The following is a 17199-nucleotide window of genomic DNA, read 5'->3' on the forward strand; positions in this document are numbered from 1 at the left end:
TCAGTATATATTCTGGAGTTAATATGTCATAAAGACCCAGTATATTTTCTGGAGTTAATATGTGATAAAGACCTAGTTTATGTTTTGGAGTTAATATGTGATAAAGACTCAGTATATGTTCTGGAGTTAATATGTGATAAAGACCACATTATACGTTCTGGAGTTAATATGTGATAAAGACCTAGTTTATGTTTTGGAGTTAATATGTGATAAAGCCCCAGTATATGCTCTAGAGTTAATATGTGATAAAGACCCAGTATATGTTCTGGAGTTAATATGTGATAAAGCCTCAGTATATGTTCTGGAGTTAATATGTGATAAAGACCTAGTATATGTTCTAGAGTTAATATGTGATAAACACCCCAGTACACAAACACAGATAATATGACAGGGCTCTTGATACAATTTCTGATATAGGAGCTTCCATCACTCTCAAACACCAAAACTCATGAGTCCACTGCCATTTTCTTAGAGTTCCAACTTCTTCATTAACATTCTCTAGTTTTAATATTTTAATGATAGCTGTGCTTTATTGTAAACTTAATTTTAGATACTTTGATTTACAAATTCATTATTTTTAATAGATAGGTAGATAGATAAGTGGGTAGGCAGACCAACAGATATCCTAGAAGAGTGAATCATGTTTCTTTTATGTGATAAAGGGAAACATTGAATTTAATGGCAGCAATCAAACCTATTGCAAAAAAGTGGGGAGAACCATGGAAAAAGAATTGCAAATTTGGCACCTTTCCTTAAGTATGATTGTCAGATGCAAAGATCAGATAAAAGATATTGTCAGAATTTTTATTTTATCAAGATATATACATGGATTCTTTTCTAGGAATTTTTACTGCAGTTCACATTCAAGCAGAATTTCACAAGGAATTATTTCCAGGAAACATCTGTTCTGCCATGAAAACTATCATTCAAATACCTCATTGACTTCAAAAGAATGGATATCTTATATCATAATATACAGTCACATGGTTTCTTTTCCAGGAATTACTGCAGTTTACCTTGGAGCAAAAGTTTACAAGCAAATGCCAGGACACATATCTGTTTTGCTGTGACAACTATCGATTCAAATACCGCATTGACTTTAAAAGCATGAAGCAGATAAATATGGAAACAGGGAAGGAGCAGAAAATTCTTCGATGTCCTTTGTTTGTGTCTGCAGAGGATGTAGAATTTAAACATTAGTAAGTTTTTGGATGTTTTTTTTTTATCCAATATCACAGGATCCTAGCTGTCCCTTGTATTGGTATATAAATGACTTGTGAGTAATTTATAAGTCACTTCAGTCTGACATACAAGTGGTTTGTTAGTAATGTACAGGTGAAAAGTTATTAACAAACAAAAATAAATTGTGTTAGTCAGAGGTTTCAATGAAATTTAAAAACTTAAGTACAAAACTGTTGAAAGTTAGTAACAAACATCATGAATAAAAATTATCATCTTCTCTATACAATAAACATTGTGCAACCAAGTTGAATGAAAATCCAATTTTTAGAAAAACAATTTGTCCCTTGAAAGATGCATGACTTGTAAGAGAAATTGGTTAATTCTGGTTGTTGTTGTTAATGTTGTTGTTGTTGTGGTGTTTGATGCCATTTTTCAGCACACAATAGGCTATGCATGGCAGCCAGTATTAATAGTGGAGGAAGAACCTGGGAGAACCCCAGGAAGAATCACCAACCCACTAGAAGCTACTAGCAAGCTTTCTCACATACCCGCATTGGCTGATTCCTAGACTCGAACCCACACAGACAGAGGTGAGATGGCAGTGATCCATAACGGAGAGCACTTTAGACCACTTGGCCACTCGGGGCCCCCTGGTTAATTCTGGAAGGATTAGGTAATAAAAATTGTCAATTCAGGTATAATATGTAATTGCTTACAAGTCAAGTCAGGTATTATATGTAATTGTTTACAAGTCATCAGGTATTATATGTAATTGTTTACAAGTCATCTGGTATTATATGTAATTGTTTACAAGTCAAGTCAGGTATTATATGTAATTATTTACAAGTCGTCAGGTATTATATGTAACTGTTTACAAGTCAAGTCAGGTATTATATGTAATTGTTTACAAGTCATCAGGTATTATATGTAATTGTTTACAAGTCATCAGGTATTATATGTAATTGTTTACAAGTCATCAGGTATTATATGTAATTGTTTACAAGTCAAGTCAGTTATTATATGTAATTGTTTACAAGTCAAGTCAGGTATTATATGTAATTGTTTACAAGTCAAGTCAGGTATTATATGTAATTGTTTACAAGTCATCAGGTATTATATGTAATTGTTTACAAGTCAAGTCAGGTATTATATGTAATTGTTTACAAGTCGTCAGGCATTATATGTAATTGTTTACAAGTCAAGTCAGGTATTATATGTAATTGTTTACAAGTCAAGTCAGGTATTATATGTAATTGCTTATGAGTCAAGTCCAGTTCCAAACTACACAGATCTAGCTCTGTTATTGCATAATGCAATGTCAGATCTGGATCTATACAGATAGGAGTAATCAGTAGATTACATCAACACAGACCCGATATGCCTGTGCATGATATGATAGAAGATCAGGTTCAGTGTTTTATGCAGCTAGACTTGACTTATAAGTGAGTATATACAGCATGTTCAGCTATATCTTTTGTAATGACCACTTTAGTCTAATGTAAGTAACATTAATCCACAAGTGACTTAACTGATATGGTTTCCCTTTGACTCAAAAACAGTTCTTTGCACAGGGTACAATAAGTTTGAGTGGGGTGTTTGCATTGATATATTCCATCTGAGATAAAAGCCATTCATTGAAATGAAGTTATAATGAAATATTATTTTTCATTTCTCAAGAGCTATTGACTCTCAGTGGTTGGTGTTCAGAGTACTACTGTAATGATTAGATTTGGTTTGAAATACATAGATAAATGAATAAATAAATGAAACATTAACAGTGCATAAGGGAAGAGAACATAACATTTTAAAGAACCTTCAAAAGAAAATTAACAATATCAGAGTAGGAGTGGTAAAAAACTTTAAATATTTTGTGAAAGATCAAGACAGGAAAATAAATATATAAATACTTTAACCAAAAATATCTTTGTATAAATTTTAATTGAGTTTTTCAATGCATATAAATTTGACTTGATTTGTACACTGGATATACATTTATATGGCCATCTCCAAGTGTAGTCAATCTGTCTATCCATCCTTCCTTCCTTCTGTGACAAAAGGCTGTAAGTGAAACAAGTTATGTATTCTGATGAATTGTTTTCTAACTTGGTAAATATTATGGTCATCACCTTAAGATGCATAAAAATGCATATGCATATACACAGGTTCATCACATCTCAGCCATGGTTTCTAGGCATGTCTGAAGTGGGTTTCATAGCACCAACTTCAGTGGGAGCAGCCTAAGGGAGATTACTCTGTATATATATATAAACTATTCATTTATGGTTAAAAGTCTGCATTTAGCTCAGCCGTTTTTCACCCAGTATACATTCTGTTATACCCAGAATCACAAAAAATGTATAAGGGAATACATCTTGAAGGGCATTACATCACAAAATAGGCCACTGTGACCCTTATTTCATGCTTCACCAACTTTGGTTAATGTATGTTCTTTTCAGTTTATTTCTCAAGTGCTGTTAATGCTGGAATCATCCAACTTGAGGAAAATATGTATCTTGGTTAGTACCACACCTTTATCAGAACATGATGTCATGGTGACATCATTTCACTTTTACCAGCCAAGATTATGTCTTTACAATTAAGTCATAACCACATTTGTTTTATTGCACCCTACCTATCCATCTATCTGTCTATCCACACACACACACATATCTATCCATCCACACACACACACACACACACACACACACATCTATCTATCTATCAATCTATATATATATCTATCTATCTATAATCTATCTATCTACCCCCCACACATATCTATCTATCTATCTACACACATATATTTATCTATCTATCTATCTATCTACTGTTCCGGTGGCCTAGTGGTTAGAGCGTCCACCTCGGATGTGGGAGGTCGTGGGTTCGATCCCCGGCTTAGTCATACAAAAGACTTACAAAAACGGTACTAACAGCTGCCTCACTTGGTGCTCAGCATTAAGAGATTAGTGTTAGGACTGGTCGGCCTGGTGTCAGGATAATGTGACTGGGTGGGACATCATGCTACATGTCTGCGGCATGATGCCCCAGTGCTAGACATCACTATAAACTGCCACATAGCAGACATCGTAGCGATATGACTGAAACATTGTTAAAGCTACGTTAAAAATCCAAATCACATCACACATCACATCTATCTATCTATCTATCTATCCACACACACACACACACACACACACACACACACACACACACACACACACACACATACACACACACACATACACACACACACACATACACACACACACATACACACACATACACACACACACACACACACTGTTATATAACTGGAAACATGAAACATGATGAGGGGATTCAAGCATCTTGATGAGCAACTCCCAAATTGTAACAGTAGGTCATAATCACCTATTGATAATTTACTGTGCTGCTCTCAACAGCTTTATTTATTTATTATGTGTCATGAAACTTTGTGCATCATTTGAAGATGTGCATATTAACAGCTTCCTGTCCTCAAACATGTATTTGATAGAACCATTGCCCTTTTTTCCTTGCAGTTAAATGCAGTCAATGACAGGATCTTATACACACAAACTACCACAGCTTTTAATTCACCCCTTTGCAGCTTCACTATACTGATGTGACACTTAATATATACTGTATTATGGATATTTTTTTAGATATTTACTTTGAACATTCATTTGTTTTGTATAAACACTGTATTTCCAAGAGTTATTCTGCTTTTTGGCTGTAGACTCATCTCCATCATGGAGGAGTAATGTGATGCAATGGTATATTTACTTGGCAAATTAACTTACCTGTCTGTTCATTCAAAATGTTTACAAACATTTGTGTTCATCATTTTTACAGCCCTGAGAAGATATCTATCCCTTCAGGGGTTGCCACACCTTTACCAGTTGGCTGGGTTCCATGGGATCTAGCACATGCCTTTGAATTGGTGGAGCTGAAACGAGACTCTCATGAGTTCCAAAAAGTGGAAGGCTCCTTCTTTGCCACTCTTCCAACCTATGAGTTTCATATAACATATATATGTAGAGTACAAAACATGGAACTGTGGATGGCCTATGATGGGTTAGTATAGTATTCAGAAGGTTACTTAAAATATTATAGTAATATTGTCCCATATTAGTTCTACTAGTCATAGATCAGACGAGCTTATGTAACGATTCAGTTTGTTGTCATCAATCATCTATCATCTGTCCATTTGTACAAGTTTGTTATAGCTAATCCTCCTAAACTATACCATACTTAGAGGATTGACAAGAAACTTTTCGCACATATTCATTTCAAATTCTAGCTTTTCTCAATGAAATTTGTGATGCTCAGACATAAACTATGGTCACCATTACATCCATCTTTAAAATTTTGTTATCACTCCTCCTGAATGAATGGTCATGTTAACATGGGGTTTCATGGAAAGGTTTTTATTATGACATGGTTCAGATCTGACATCCAATATGGCCACCACAATAAGCAATCTTGAAATCTGTATATCACTGCTCATTATTACTGGATGGTCTTATTGACACTAAATTCTTATGATGTCTAGTTTATCCCTAAATGAAAAGGATGTCCCTTAGATATCAAATATGGTCACCTTGAACACAGTGGATGGTCATATCAACATGGGGGTGGTAACTATAAAACCATCTGATCTCATCGGAGTGAACGGTTATATAAACATGGGGTAGTAACTATAAAACCATCTGATGTCATCGGAGTGAATGGTTATATCAACATGGGGTGGTAACTATAAAACCATCTGATCTCATCGGAGTGAATGGTTATATCAACATGGGGTGGTAACTATAAAACCATCTGATGTCATCGGAGTGAATGGTCATATCAACATGGGGTGGTAACTATACAACCATCTGATGTCATCGGAGTGAATGGTCATATCAACATGGGGTGGTAACTATACAGCCATCTGATGTCATCGGAGTGAATGGTCATATCAACATGGGTTTTTCACTAGAAAACTTAATATGGTGTCTAGTGGGTTCTAAATGAAAATGGCATTTTGATGGTCATGGTAGCCATCATGAGAATGTTGTTATTGCTGTTTCTCCATAATGTTTTGATTTTGTTACATGGTTTTTTTTACAAAAGAACTACTTATGATATGTAGTTGGTATTAAATGAAAATGGTTCCAATCAGAGTCACAATTTGTACACACAACAAGTATAATATTATTCTGTTTACACAACAGATGAGATTATTCTGTCTACACAACAGATGAGATTATTCTGTTTACACAACAGATGAGATTATTCTGTCTACACAACAGATGAGATTATTCTGTTTGCATAACAGATGAGATTATTCTGTTTACACAACAGATGAGATTATTCTGTCTACACAACAGATGAGATTATTTTGCTTACACAACAGATATGAAATTATTACATTTATACAGCTGATATTAAATTATGCTTTTTGCTCCACAGATCATAGCCACAATCTGTACATACAACATGTATTTATAATATCATTCAACTTTTGCATAACAAATATAACATTATTCTGTTCACACAACAGATGAGATTATTTTGTTTACACAACAGATATGAAATTATTCTTTTTGCACAAGAAATGACATAATTCTGTTTGGACAACAGGTTGAAATTATTCTGCTTGCACAACAGATATGAATTTATTGTGCTTGTATAACAGACACTAAATTGTATGAAATTATTATGAGTATGCAACATATATACATATATGAATTTATTATGTGTGCACAACATATATGAAAATATTATGAGCATGCAACATATATGAAATTATTATGAGTACGCAACATACATGAAATTATTATGAGTACGCAACAGGTATGAAATTATTATGAGCACACAACATATATAAAAATATTATGAGTACGCAACATATATGAAATTATTATGTGCACGCAACATGTATGAAATTATTATGTGCATGCAACATGTATGAAATTATTCTGAGTATGCATCATATATGAAATTATTATGAGTACACAACATATATGAAATTATTATGAGTACACAACATATGAGAAATTATTATGAGTACACAACATCTATGAAATTATTATAAGTATGCAACATATATGAAATTATTATGAGTACACAACATATATGAAATCATTATGTGCATACAACATATATGAAATTATTATGAGTACACAACATATATAAAAATATTATGAGTATGCAAAATATGAGAAATTATTATGAGTACACAACATATATGAAATTATTATGAGTATGCAAAATATATGAAATTATTATGAGTACACAACATATATGAAATTATTATGTGTATGCAACATATATGAAATTATTATGAGTACACAACATATATAAAAATATTATGAGTATGCAACATATATGAAATTATTATGTGTACACAACAGGTATGAAATTATTTTGTACACAACATGTATGAAATTATTATGTGTACACAACATGTATGAAATTATTATGAGTATGCAACATATATGAAATTATTATGAGTACACAACATATATGAAATTATTATGTGCATGCAACATATATGAAATTATTATGAGTACACAACATATATGAAATTATTATGTGTATGCAACATATATGAAATTATTATGAGTACACAACATATATAAAAATATTATGAGTATGCAACATATATGAAATTATTATGTGTACACAACAGGTATGAAATTATTTTGTACACAACATGTATGAAATTATTATGTGTACACAACATATATGAAATTATTATGTGTACACAACATATATGAAATTATTATGTGTACACAACATGTATGAAATTATTTTGTGCACAACACATATGAAATTATTATGTGTGCATGACATGTATGAAATTATTATGTGTACACAACATATATGAAATTATTACATACTCACAATAGGTATGAAAGTATATGAAATTATTATGTTCCAATAACAGATATGAGATTAGTCTGTGCACAATATATTTGAAATTATTGTGTTCAGACAATAGATATTGAATTATATGAGATCATACTGTTCACACATTAGATATGATGTTCACACATTAGATATGATGTATACACATTAGATATGAGGTACACACATTAGATATGATGTACACACATTAGATATGAGGTACACACATTAGATACGATGTACACACATTAGATATGAGGTACACACATTAGATATGAAGTACACACATTAGATATGAGGTACACACATTAGATATGATGTACACACATTAGATATGAGGTACACACATTAGATATGAGGTACGCACATTAGATATGATGTACACACATTAGATATGATGTACACACATTAGATATGATGTACACACATTACATATGAGGTACACACATTAGATATGATGTACACACATTGGATATGATGTACACACATTAGATATGATGTACACACATTAGATATCATGTTCACACAATATATATGTCAATAGTTTGTTCATACAACATAAATGGAATTGTGAGATAATGTTGTTCATATATCAGTCAATTTTACTCATCGCAATACACACCACTCTGGTGGCCTAGTTGTAAGAGCATCCACCTCGGATGCATGAGGTTGCAGTTTTGAACCCCGGCCGAATCATACCAAAGACTTATAAAAATGATACTAACAGCTGCCTTACTTGGCACTCAGCATTAAGAGGTTAGTGTTTGGACTGGTTGACCTGGTGTCAGGATAATGTGACTGTATGCGCATGATACCCCAGTTGCTAGACATCACAATAAACTGCCATACTGCAGGCATCATAGTGATGTGACTGAAAAATTGTCAAAGCTACATTAAAATATCCAAATCACAAACACACTATAAGCTAGCAAATGTCTATTATAAGTCACTAGGGCAGAAAATCAAACAATGAATCCAACATGTCACTCCTTGAATCAGCTAGAGAATGCTGACAGTTCCATGTTTACAATAAGTCTATCCCTAGGCTGAAAACCCTCTCAGTCTTCCTTGGCAACTATGAATTTACTCAGATATGTGAAGGATTGGTGATTTTATAACAATTTCTCACTAAAAATGCATGGATATTTTACTATTCTCTAAAAACTGACCAACACAGACTCCCTTTTTCTCCATTAGTAATGGTTCTTTCAAATGTCCTGTTTCAACACGTTGGTTTGAAATGTTTCCAGTCATCATTCTTTATTGCCAGTAATTCTAAATTCGATTTTACTTTTGACTTCTTTAATTTCTGACATCACAACTTACCAGATCTGGCTTATATATCATGATTTGTCCCAGACCAATAAAACTTTGGCTTACAATCAGTGGTTTACCTGTGCCCAGGTGACTAATCATGCTGGATTTATGTGTCACTGTTAATGCAATTGCATCCTATCTTGCCTGAGTAATATTGCTATTATTACAAATTCTCTGTATATCATACTAGGTCTAAGTTATGTGAAAACCATGACCATTTCCCACCTTACAATGTGTCGAACTCCATCTCTCTGCCTCCAAGATGGATAATCTTTTTGTGTGAATTAAAATTGTCAGTCATAGTCTTTAAAAAATACATATATTATTTGTAACCTCCACCAATGAGTTACAGAACCTGTCCACAAATGACCAGTGACTATAGTATGCCTGTACCATCTATGTGGACGGGGCGTACAATGTTAGCCGTTTCCTTTTGTGCTGACCCATACATTATGAATTTCATTTCCATTTGCTACCTTTTGAAAGATTATTTGGATTCAGACTAACTTTTTATCAAGATTTGTAGTAAGAAGACAGACTAATTGTTTGATTTTCATAATTGTTTGACCAAAAGGTTATATGGTGTTTTGGCTCCATATTTTAACTTGGAATTTGCTATCATACTGGTGAAGGTATCTGTATTGTTATGTGTTTAGGCTCTCACAAAACATAACAAGAAAAAAGTGAAGACAACAAGCTTTATAAAATTTAACAAATAATTTATTTTCCTAGAAAAACAAGTTAAAAATGAGAAAAACTACTTACCATTTTACAAATCAAATCCAAAAATAACCCAAGAAAAATCCAAAAATTATTTTAAAAAAGTCCAAGTAATAAAAAGTCCTAATGAAACTGAGTTTGAATCCTGATGAAATCCAAAATGGAAGGCGATGATGTATGCTGTGATCAGTGTCATTCTTTGTTGAATCACAGAAAATAATATTCCAGTGTTTGAATTCTGTATAAATTTCTATTACTGTCTTTGTCCAAGAATTAATTCAGAGCACAAGTATTTTGATGGAAAAATAATCTCTTGGAATAAAAGTAATTTGAAGAAAAATAAAATAATTAGCCCAACAACTGGTCATAGCATAAAACACTTTGACTTCTCAAGTGTCATGACAAGAATAACCATTATTTTTCAAAACATCAATAATAAATCTAGCTACAATGCAAAACATACCCAGAAGTAGGTCAATCCTCTGGAAAAACCAGAGTTTGTAACAATTGCTACACGCTATTTGTCATGTACTCCAAGTATGGCCTCGATTTCACTTTATGAATCTTACTTTGAGAAAGAATATTTTAAAAAAATTCAAAATTTGTTTACTACAACTTCACTGATTTCTGAATCAAGGTCAGGAACAGGTCAGCATTAGAGATAAAGTTTCTATTATTAGTTGTTTACAAAAAACAGTCAGGTTGAACAGAACGGAACTGAATTTCTGGACAATGTCTAATCCAGTAAATAAAGTTACATTACAATACCATGTAATGGAATATAGAAAAAATTGAAAACTAACAAACAAACAATTAAAGTAAATCAAACATAAATTAAATCAAAATACATAACAGTATCAACTGAACTTGTAACATATTAATAGCTAAATTTCATACAGTAAAACCTGTTTATTATAGCAAATTTTCAAGTAGCATTTATCTATTTTGCTTTATGCCCCACATGATTGTAAAAAGGGCATACAAAATTATACTGGTCCATATGTATGTTAATATATCACACCATGGTTAAGTTTTACATCAGGTTTTCATGCATTGCAAGTCCCAGAGCCATGCCACTTTTGTATACTGATTGTTTTCGTGAGTACTACATGTATCAATCAATTGAACATAGATCATTGTGACCTAAATTTGAAACTTTAGTGACTTCAGTTAAGTTTTAGTATCAGATAAGTTTCTTGGGCACTGTGGGTTCCAAAGCCATGCAACTCAGTATGTAGATGCATCTTGAAAATGCGATGCCATCTTGCCAAAAGTAGATCACTGTAACCTCTAAATTTCATGCTTCAGTGACAATGGTTCAGAGCTGCATTTATGTTAGTCTATCAGTCCTTAGTGGTTACAGAAAGATAATTAAAAAAATTATGCATCTTGATGGGTATAATATTATCTTAAGAAGTAGGTCACTGTGGCCTAAATATAATGTGTTTGATCTGGGTTAAATTTGCATCAATGGTCAGTTTTTCATGCATATTTGTTTGCATGATCTGACACAACTTTATTAGTGCCATTAATCTAGCAGTTCATAATCAATTGCTGTTTAAGTTGGTAATTACTATGGTCATTACCTGAACATGCGGGGCCCCGAGTGGCCGAGTGGTCTAAAGCGCTCACCGTTACAGATCACTGCCATCTCACCTCTGTCTGCGTCGGTTCGAGTCTCGGATTCGGCTAATGTGGTTATGTGAGAAAGCTTGCCAGTAGCTTCTCGTGGGTCGGTGGTTCTTTCCGGGGGTTTGCCGGGTTCTTCCTCCACCATTAATACTGGCCGCCATGTATAGCCTATCTTGTGCTGAAAAATGGCATTAAGCCCTACAACAACAACAACAACAACCTGAACATGCACACACCAACAAATGACTTTGATCCTGCAGTTTTTGTTGGAGTTATTGTCATTTTTATCTTTTAGCTCAATGCAGTAGATTACACAATTTCATTGTCACATTTAGTCTCACCGTTTTTCTTGGAACTTTTTGTGGATTGCTGTGAAAGGTGATACCCTGATGTGAACATCATCTAAAAATGACAAATATTTATGCTCCCATAATTTTGTAGACATGACATATTTAGGCTGAACTTTGTAAATCTACTACTGCAGCAGTCTATATGAGATTACTTTGAGACTTAGTACATATTACTTTGAGACTTAGTGAATATTACTTTGAGACTTAGTACATATTACTTTGAGACTTAGTACATATTACTTTGAGACTTAGTGAATATTACTTTGAGACTTAGTACATATTACTTTGAGACTTAGTACATATTACTTTGAGATGCAGTGCATATTACTTTGAGACTTAGTACATATTACTTTGAGATGCAGTGCATTTTACTTTGAGATTTAGTACATATTACTTTGAGATGCAGTGCATATTACTTTGAGATTTAGTACGTATTACTTTGAGACACAGTGCATATTACTTTGAGATTTAGTACATATTACTTTGAGATGCAGTGCATTTTACTTTGAGATTTAGTACGTATTACTTTGAGATAAAGGTGCATATGACTTTTAGATATAGTACATATTACTATGGAATTTAGTACAAATTACCTTAAGACTTAGTACATACTACTTTGAGACTTATTAAATATAACTTTGAGACTTTGTAGTGACATTACTTTCAGATTTAGTACATATTGCTTTGAGACTTAGTGCATATTACTTTGAGACTTAGTACACATTACATGAGACTTAAAACATACTACCTTGTGACTGAATATATATTACTTTGAGACTTTGTATGCATTACTTTGAGATTTAATACATATTACTTTGAGACTTATTAAATATAACTTTGAGACTTTGTATGCATTACTTTGAGACTTAGTACATATTACTTTGAGACCTAGTACATTCTACCTTGAGACTTAGTGCATATTACTTTGAAACTTATTAAATATAACTTTGAGACTTTGTACACATTACTTTGAGACTTAGTACATATTACTTTGAGATTTAGTACATATTACTTTGAGACTTATTAAATATAACTTTGAGACTTTGTACACATTACTTTCAGATTTAGTACATATTACTTTGAAACTTAATACATACTACCTTGAGACTTAGTACATATTATTTTGAGACTTAAAACATACTACCTTGAGACTTAGTACATATTATTTTGAGACTTAAAACATACTACCTTGAGACTTAGTACATATTACTTTGAGACTTAGTACATGCTACTTTGAGACTTAGTACATATTAATTTGAGACTTACAACATACTACCTTGAGACTTAGTACATATTACTTTGAGACTTAGTACATATTACTTTGAGACTTAATACATAATACCTTGAGACTTAAAACATTCTACCTTGGGACTTAATACATAGTACCTTGAGACTTAGTACATACTACTTTGAGACTTAGTACATATTACTTTAGACTTCTTCACAACACTTGGTAAATTCAGGACTGAATGTGAATATTCTGGACTTAGTCAATTTTGACCCTTTCAGTAAAATTCCCCTTTAAGCTGATCAAATACCCCTACTGACTAATAACAACAACAATATAGGTCCCCATCATGACCACATGCTAAAACCAACCACTATGTATATCCACAACCATACCCATGCAAAGCCACCTGACCAAAATACACTTTGTTGTGACCAAAATTGGCACCAAAATGTTTAAAATTTATAGTTGTTGGATATTTCATCACTGCAGACAAGACAATAAATTTTGCATATTTTGTCATTGTGTTTCAGGCAGAAACAGAGCATGAAGATCAGCTTGGAGAGAGCTGGTCAGACCAAAGAAGTAGACGAGAGGAATCTCTTCCACGGCACAGACTCCCTTGACACTGTGCAAGGAATCTGCACCAACAGTTTTGACTTCCGTGTTTGTGGCAAAAAACATGGTACAATATATGGGAAGGGGGCTTATTTTGCTCAAGATGCCAAATACAGTCATTACTACACAAATAATTCCAGTTCTACAGCTGATAGGTACATGTTCTTGGCTAAGGTCTTGGTAGGGGAGTATACTACTGGTTCTTCCACCTATACACGGCCTCCCGAAAAACCAGGAGGCACAGCACACCAGCTGTTTGACTCATGTGTCAACAATGTAGACAACCCTTCCATATTTGTTGTCTTTGATTTTAAGCAATGTTATCCAGAATATCTCATCTGCTACAAAAGGTTGGAAGAGTTTCCTTTTTGAGGAGGCAACCATAGTCAAGCCAAACCATAATTATACACCATCTCAGGTAACCAAAGTTCAACCACCATTGCCAGATCAGTCTACTCATCTTGCATCAAGTATCCACATGAGTTCCTCATCATTAGAGAAGCATAATGTCTTGGCTGTGTCTGAACCTCTTAAGAGTTCTTCTACCATTAAGGATAGTTTCTCCAACAATATCAGGTCTTGTCCTGTTTCAGCATCATTTACTTACTCTCATCCACAGTCTTCTGGCAGGTCATCTGACAGGTCATCTGGCAGGTCATCTGACATGTCATCTGGCAGGTCATCTGACAGGTCATCTGGCAGGTCATCTGACAGGTCTTCTGGCAGGTCATCTGACAGGTCATCTGGCAGGTCATCTGACAGGTCATCTGATACATCTAGCATCCAGACCATTTACCAGAGACAAGATCATGAAATGGATGATATTTAGTTCAAAGGTGATCATGCAAGGTACTCTTACAGAAATCCCACTCCACATCAAGAAATTTGCTGTATACAGTAGAACTGCAGTGGCCTTCTTGTTTCCTTTCTAAATTGTAGACTGAGATTTGACAATGCTTCAGTATAAGTTTTGCTTGTTGGTCAAAATGTGTTACTTTCAGTGTCTTCACATTATTGATACAGATTTTGATTAGGATACTGTTCTATTACAGAGTCAAAATACCATTTTTTCCTAGAATTTTGTAATTATGGCATAGTTTGCCACTTGAAGCAAGGAATATAAAAGTTTTGACACATCATTATGAGGTTAAATTTAAGATGACTAAAAACAGTAAAAGGACAGTCACATATACTTAAAGAAAGTAAAAGGACAGTCACATATACTTAAAGAAAGTAAAAGGACAGTCACATATACTTAAAGAAAGTAAAAGGACAGTCACATATACTTAAAGAAAGTAAAAGGACAGTCACATATACTTAAAGAAAGTAAAAGGACAGTCACATATACTTAAAGAAAGTAAAAGGACAGTCTCATATGCCTAAAGACAGTAAAAAGACAGTCACATATACCTAGAGACAGTAAAAGGACAGTCACATATGTCTTAAGATAGTAAAAGGACAGTCACATATACCTAAATACAGTAAAAGAACAGTCACATATACCTAAAGACAGTAAAAGGAATTTAAGCAGAATTTGTAGGTCATCATAAATCTTATTGTTTTTGGTACCAATCTGACATTTTTTTAAAACAAATTAATTTTTATCTTCCAGAACAACATTGTTTTTTTCAGTGTTTGCTGGGAGCCTTTGAACTGCTTCATTAGTTAAATACTTGATTTGTTTTTAGTTATTTCAGCATGATCAGCAGTAAATTAAAAGTAATTCTGTTGCAATTATATTTTCATAGATTTTACTGATAATCATTGATGATTTTTATTGGATGAACCATATTCAAACAACCAATCAAATTCATTGTGGATTTAAATGCCATTGTGTAAAATGTATGAAACTGTAGTTATCTTAAATAGGTAGAAATGATTTTTGAACCAAGTCAAATCTGGTCACAGTGGTCATTTTTGGAAACTCATGAAAATGGCCATGTTTGTTTTTTCCCCATGTTATGCACTGTGTGTACTTTTTCAAAACATGAAACAGAATTTTGGGTAAAAAAGAAGAAAATATTTGGGACTGGACTTTCTCTTTCTTTTTACAGGACTTGAATTTTTAGATTCTTTTGACTGGTTTCCATTTGTTCAATTCCAAAGCCTAAATTACATTTAAAAATAGGCTTGTTCTTCCCTCCTAAGGTATTATGCCTTTATTGCTGGTTTCATTGCCTTTTTGGAAAATTGTATTGTGATTATTGTACTGGATCATTGGATCAGTATACTTTTGTTTTAAGTGAACATTGCAATGGATCAATGGATCAGTATTTTTTTTTTTGTCGTGATCAATGTAATGGATCATTGGATCAGTCTATTTTTATTTAGTTCAGCCATGAAAGATCTATTTTATAATTGTCGTAATATGTAGAGTTAGGCCCTATAATGTCAGGACTGGCTTTCCTTGATCAAATCTGGTATAAGTTGTATCTTTTCCATTTTAACTATCAAGTATTAAACATTTTTTTTGCATCAAGTCTTCTTGATTTATATTTGTACATATTTTTGACTTTTTCTCCTTTTTTTTCTTGTTTTGTTTTTCTTGTAGATAGTTTTATTATGCCGTTATTGTCTGAGCCTCATGTGAGAGTCTGTCTACCTCATTTATCACCATGGTAACACAGCCTCTCATCATCACCTCCTCTTACCTAAAGGATATAATCCCCATGCAACTTTTCTGTATGGATCAGAATTTGTTTGCAATTTGGTTTAGACTTACATTAGTGAATGTAAGCCTGATTTTGTTAGAAGTTTCCGGAATATTTTGTTAAGTATTTTTATTATGGATTTGTTTGTGTCTTTTTGCGTATAGACTTTTCCAGTCATGTGATGGTTGGGTTGGACTGGATCAGCACATCACTCTCTTTTTGAGAATTATATGCCCAATAAATGTGCTTCATTTGTCCTCCACCTTAAGCAAATGAAATGCCTGATTTGATTGGTTGTATACAATAATAATGTCATCTTATTTCATATGACACACCATGCCTTACAATGTATTATTTTATTCCTGAGAGTTTGTATGTTTTGATATTTATGGACTTGAGCCTACCATAGATTAGATGAATTGGTTGCTTATGTGTAATGTATTATTTAATTATTTTGTGATTGTGTGCTTGATATATATTAATGATTGATCAAATGCTGTTATTTCTGGTTGTATTTCTTGATTTTGTTCATCTTCTATTTTTGTTTGTTTTTAATATGTTGTTTGTATTTTCTGTGGTGTTTCTTGTAGCTTGTATTGTTTGGTTT

The 17199-nt window shown here is 33.1% G+C and overlaps 1 protein-coding gene across 1 annotated transcript in view; it reads left to right on the forward strand.

The window, feature by feature from the left end:
* LOC149781236 (uncharacterized) overlaps positions 1-14325 on the forward strand; it is a 30289-nt gene extending 15964 nt beyond the window's left edge. Inside the window, exons 5-7 of the mRNA XM_089934683.1 lie at positions 1000-1199; positions 5035-5256; positions 13857-14325. Coding sequence (XP_089790809.1) covers positions 1000-1199; positions 5035-5256; positions 13857-14313 — 879 coding nt within the window. The 3' untranslated portion in view covers positions 14314-14325. The remainder of the gene's footprint in view (positions 1-999; positions 1200-5034; positions 5257-13856) is intronic.
* Positions 14326-17199: the final 2874 nt, after the last annotated feature.

This window comes from Sinohyriopsis cumingii, chromosome 15 (genome assembly GCF_028554795.1).
Source record: "Sinohyriopsis cumingii isolate HCF-2022 chromosome 15, ASM2855479v2, whole genome shotgun sequence".
In the NCBI taxonomy this organism is placed as follows: Eukaryota; Metazoa; Mollusca; class Bivalvia; order Unionida; family Unionidae; genus Sinohyriopsis; species Sinohyriopsis cumingii.